The sequence below is a fragment of the Tarenaya hassleriana genome, unplaced genomic scaffold (assembly GCF_000463585.1).
Source record: "Tarenaya hassleriana unplaced genomic scaffold, ASM46358v1 Cleome93, whole genome shotgun sequence".
NCBI lineage: Eukaryota > Viridiplantae > Streptophyta > Magnoliopsida > Brassicales > Cleomaceae > Tarenaya > Tarenaya hassleriana.
This window is the reverse complement of record NW_010971683.1, coordinates 149,413-154,006: the sequence shown is the minus strand read 5'-3', so window position 1 is coordinate 154,006 and position 4,594 is coordinate 149,413. Positions and strand designations below refer to the sequence as shown.

Sequence of the window (4,594 nt, the reverse complement as noted above, 5' to 3'; positions counted from 1 at the left end):
GCAGGAACCGCGTTCTCTGTCATTTCCATGTCTCCATCAAATTCATCATCATCTGAATCATCTGGTGATGATCCACTTGTAGCTTGCCTGATCGGTGCTTCTGATTTCTTTGGCAAGCCCAGTGAGGGAGCGACGTTAATAGATGAGGAACCAGGTGACATTTTCATAGCAGCCGAACCTATAAAAATACACAATACTCATCAAAACAGGGCATTAATACACAGGAAACATGATTCAGGAATAATTTCAAAAACTGGAAAATAGGTACAAAATGCAACAGAACATGAGATAGAACTAACAAATCCATCGATGCTAGGAATACAGAGAAATACATCTGTGTTCTCAAAATCATAACCTAAAACCCTAATATGGATTATAATTTTAAACGTCACTGGAAGCTCTAAAATATAGGATTAGATACATATATACACAGATTTATAAAGCTACAGAAATTTTCCAATTCTCGCTCGCCTGCTGCACAGACCCTCCACAGCTAAATCCAGTGTCATAAATCCACTATATCCTAAACATAAGCCATTCCCCTACAAGTTTAAAACCTAAAGCCCTAAACCAAGCAACTAGCATCTTAGCAAAGATTGATACAAAATGTAAAACAAACCTTGAGCTTGAGATCCCACCATTGGAGGCTCCTTTTGATTGGTCGCTGAGGTACTCGAATCTTCTGGTTTCACCTTAGCTACCTGAGGAAAATCAATCCGATCATCACTAACAGATCTACCTAGACGGGTCTCCAAAAAACATGATAAATGTAGAACAGATAGAGAGGGGATGTGAGAAAGAGAGAGGTCGCAGAGAGGTACGCGAAGAGCAACAGCAGCGCAAGCGAGATCAAGCTTGCTCTTGAGAATCGCGTGGTAGTGATCAGGATCAACCCCAATCGTCGAAGACGATCCATGATTCCGACTCCCTTGCTCCTCCACTCGACGGCTATGATTCTCCGGTCTCTGTATCTCGACGACATCGCCAGCAGCGTCAGCACCACCTCCCAACGGTCTCGCAACCGATGGCTCAGGCTGAATCACCGGAGGCAGTGACCGGCCGATCACGTTCCCCGTCTCCGACGAGGACCTGGAGATCGGGCTACCAGCAGAAACAGACATCTCTTCGATCAGCCTCTGAAACGCCCACTCCGACTGGCTCCGACTCATCCCTTCCCCCATCACCGCTGCCGCCGCCGCCGGAGAAACCGCCGACCAGAAAGAATCGGTCAAATCATCGATGGAGAAGACGCTGTTCATTTTCCCCTTTACCCACTCTCTCTCCCTCTTTCTCTCTCTTCTTCTTCTTCGCTCGATCATGTCCGTGGATTAGAAGTATAACGTGGACCCTCCAATTCTATTACGACACGTGGCAATATTCCTGGTTTTTCGAATATGTGCTGCAGCTTCCGAGAAGCAGGTGAATGACGATGGAGAAAGTGGGCCCCGGATGCAGGCGCTTTTTCGCGCAAAACTCTGACAACGTTAATATTAATGAATGAAGTGTCGTATTCGTTTCGCTGGATCCCTCTCATTCGATGGGGCCCCACTACCACTGCTTCTTATTTTTATATTGTATTTTGCTATGGAAAAAGCGATATGACGATGTATATAGTTTGAAATTGTTATATTCCTTGTAAAACTTTGTTAGGCATTTATTTAATAATCATATTTCTAAATAAATTATTTTCAATTTTTAAATTTCGAATTTCAAATAGTTTTATTGTACGTAGTGATGTATTTAATTCATATAATTCTAAATCTTGATGGCCACACTTAATAATGCATTATAGAATATCTTTTAAAAAAAACAAATCTAGTTGATTAAAATATTGAAAAGTTATCAGATCGTAGCAGCCATTTGGTCTAACATACCTTATCCAAACAAATATTAATCTTTAATCTTTAAAAATTTCCGAATAAAGTTATAACATTTTTAGAACTTAAAAAATATTAATCTTTAAAAAATATTCAAAATAAAATAGTCAGATAAAATATTGATTTAAAAAAAAATATCAATATGATATTAACCTTTGAAACTATCCCAAATAATATAAAGTTAAGTTGTGTTGAATTTTTACATAGAACATAAAATAACGGTTTTCTGAATTACAAGGGAAGCGTGAGCAGCGTCAATTACCATACAAACATTTGTTGGAAATATAAACATTAAAATGGCCCCTGAAATTTTGAGATTAGACTTCGTATTAGTTTGAACTCATTGATGGATATGAGTTAATTAAGTTTGAAAGTCCATTGATATTCATAGTAATCCATCTCTCCTTACTCTATAAATATAGGAGTTTGATTCATATTTTTCGTCAATCAGCAAAATTATCAAAGTAAGGATGAAAGAAGAGAAAAACTGATTTACCGACTTGTTTTTCAAAATCATTCTGCTGCAATATGGATTCAGATATATTTCATATATGATATATACTATCTTATTAAGTTTGTGTAAAATATATAATACCGTATCCAGTTTTGGTGAGTTTTCATAAAGTTATCAAAAACTATCAGAATAAAATTTACATTTGGTATTAGAACCTGTGTTTTGGTGTTATCATAATTCATCGATTAAATTTTTCGAAATTGTACTATATTTTGAAAAAAATTATGTAACGCGTTTTTATATATATCTCATTATATTGATCTTAAAACATGTTTATTCATATGCATAATTAAAGGATAATGTGCATTATATATAGATATATTTTTCATTAAAATATATCATCAAAGTTTAAAGTAATAAGAAATTAAAATATATATATATATATATACCTGAATTAGTATATATTAATATATAGATAATTGTTATATAATAATAATAATAATAATATATGTCTTGAACATATCAAAATGCACATAAAATTACGTGTATTTTATAAAAGTTATGCACTCATTAATAACAACTTGAAATACATAAATTAATTTATTGTAATGTATTAACATTGATAACTTCTATGTTGTTATAATACATATAAATATGTATTATTATTATTATTATTATTATTTTTGTATTTTCTGTATAAGTATATATATTATATATTAATATACCATATAGTAATTTATATGGATAATAGTTTATATGCTTTATGAAATTAGTTATGTGGATACATATTATATGGAAGTTAAAAATATTTTTATTGTTTTATATTTTAAACTTGTTAGTCACCAAAGTGACCAGATTTAAATTAAAATTAAATATTCAAATCAAATATATATATTTAATTGTTCATGATGAAAGGATGCAAATGTATAACATAAAATAAATAAATAAATAATTGAACAATTATAATTATTTATCATATTACTATTAGATCATCCAAAGATGCATCAATGCATATGATTAACAATATTAAAGGGGCATAATTTTTTGTTGATAAGTATGTATGTCCAAAGATTGCATGCTTATTTAACTGGTAGTATTATGATGTCCATTAAAGTATATTTTGCATCAATAATTGCATGTATGTATCGAAGTATTATCCAAAGGTGAACTTTGGTACATATTATTGTTAATTTTGAAATACTAATGGATGGAAATTTATAAAATTTCACCTTACACTTAACCTTATGGCTTCTGGCAATGGAATTGTTAAGTTCAACGGGCTTAACTATGCAGACTGGTCTGAACATATCCAATTTTATTTGGGTTTCAATGATATGGATCATGCATTGTTGAATGAAAAGCCAACAACCATAACAGATGAAAGCTCAGAAAATTGACAGGATTAACTTCGATTCTTGGGAGTGATCAAATAGGTTGTGCTTGAACTTGATGAGGATTACTATGGCAGAAAGTGTTAAGCCATCAATGCCTAAAACTGAAAGTGCAAAGGAATTTATACAAAAGATTAAAGAGTATTCTCAGTCGGATCTGACTGACAAGTCAATTGTAGAAAGTCTCATGAGCGAGCTGACTACGAAAAAGTTTGACTGGTCACGGCCTATCCATGATCATGTGACTAACATATCGAATATGATGGCAAAGTTGAAAACCATGGGAATAGATGTTAATGAGATATTTCTAGTCCAGTTCATCATTAGCTCTCTGCCTATTGAGTTTGGTCAGTTCCAAGTGAATTATAACATCATCAAAGAAAAATAGAACTTTCAGGAATTGAAGGTCATGTTCATACAGGAAGAAGAGAGATTAAAGAAGATGAAAGAACATGTTGTCCATCTTACAGTTCAAACTAATGTCGGCAGCAATAAAAGCAAACTATGGAAAAATGACAAAAAGAAGGATAAGACTCCAATAAAAGATAGTGTGAGTCAAATTTGGAAATAAGTCAAATGTTTTTTCTGTAAGAAGACTGAACTCACATTAAGAAAGATTGTCAGAAAAGAAATGCATGGTTCGAAAGCAAAGGTAAACATAACATTTTAGTCTACTTTGAATCGAATGTTATTGAAGTACCCAATAATACTTGGTGGTTAGATTCAGGTGCTATTGCTCACGTTTCTCATATTAAACAGGGATTCAGTATGATCCAACCCATAAAAGGACCTGAAAGGTATGTGGTCATGGGGAATAAGATGAAAGCACGAATAAAAGACATTGAGACTTATAGATTGGTCTTAGACACCGA

The 4,594-nt window shown here is 33.2% G+C and overlaps 1 protein-coding gene across 1 annotated transcript in view; it reads right to left on the bottom strand.

Moving 5' to 3' along the window:
- LOC104804691 (basic leucine zipper 25-like) overlaps nt 1–1,312 on the bottom strand; it is a 3,069-nt gene extending 1,757 nt beyond the window's left edge. Inside the window, exons 1-3 of the mRNA XM_019201444.1 lie at nt 822–1,312; nt 620–701; nt 9–178 (exon numbers count right to left, since the gene is read on the bottom strand). Coding sequence (XP_019056989.1) covers nt 9–178; nt 620–701; nt 822–1,259 — 690 coding nt within the window. The 5' untranslated portion in view covers nt 1,260–1,312. The remainder of the gene's footprint in view (nt 1–8; nt 179–619; nt 702–821) is intronic.
- Between the last annotated feature and the right edge of the window lie 3,282 nt (nt 1,313–4,594).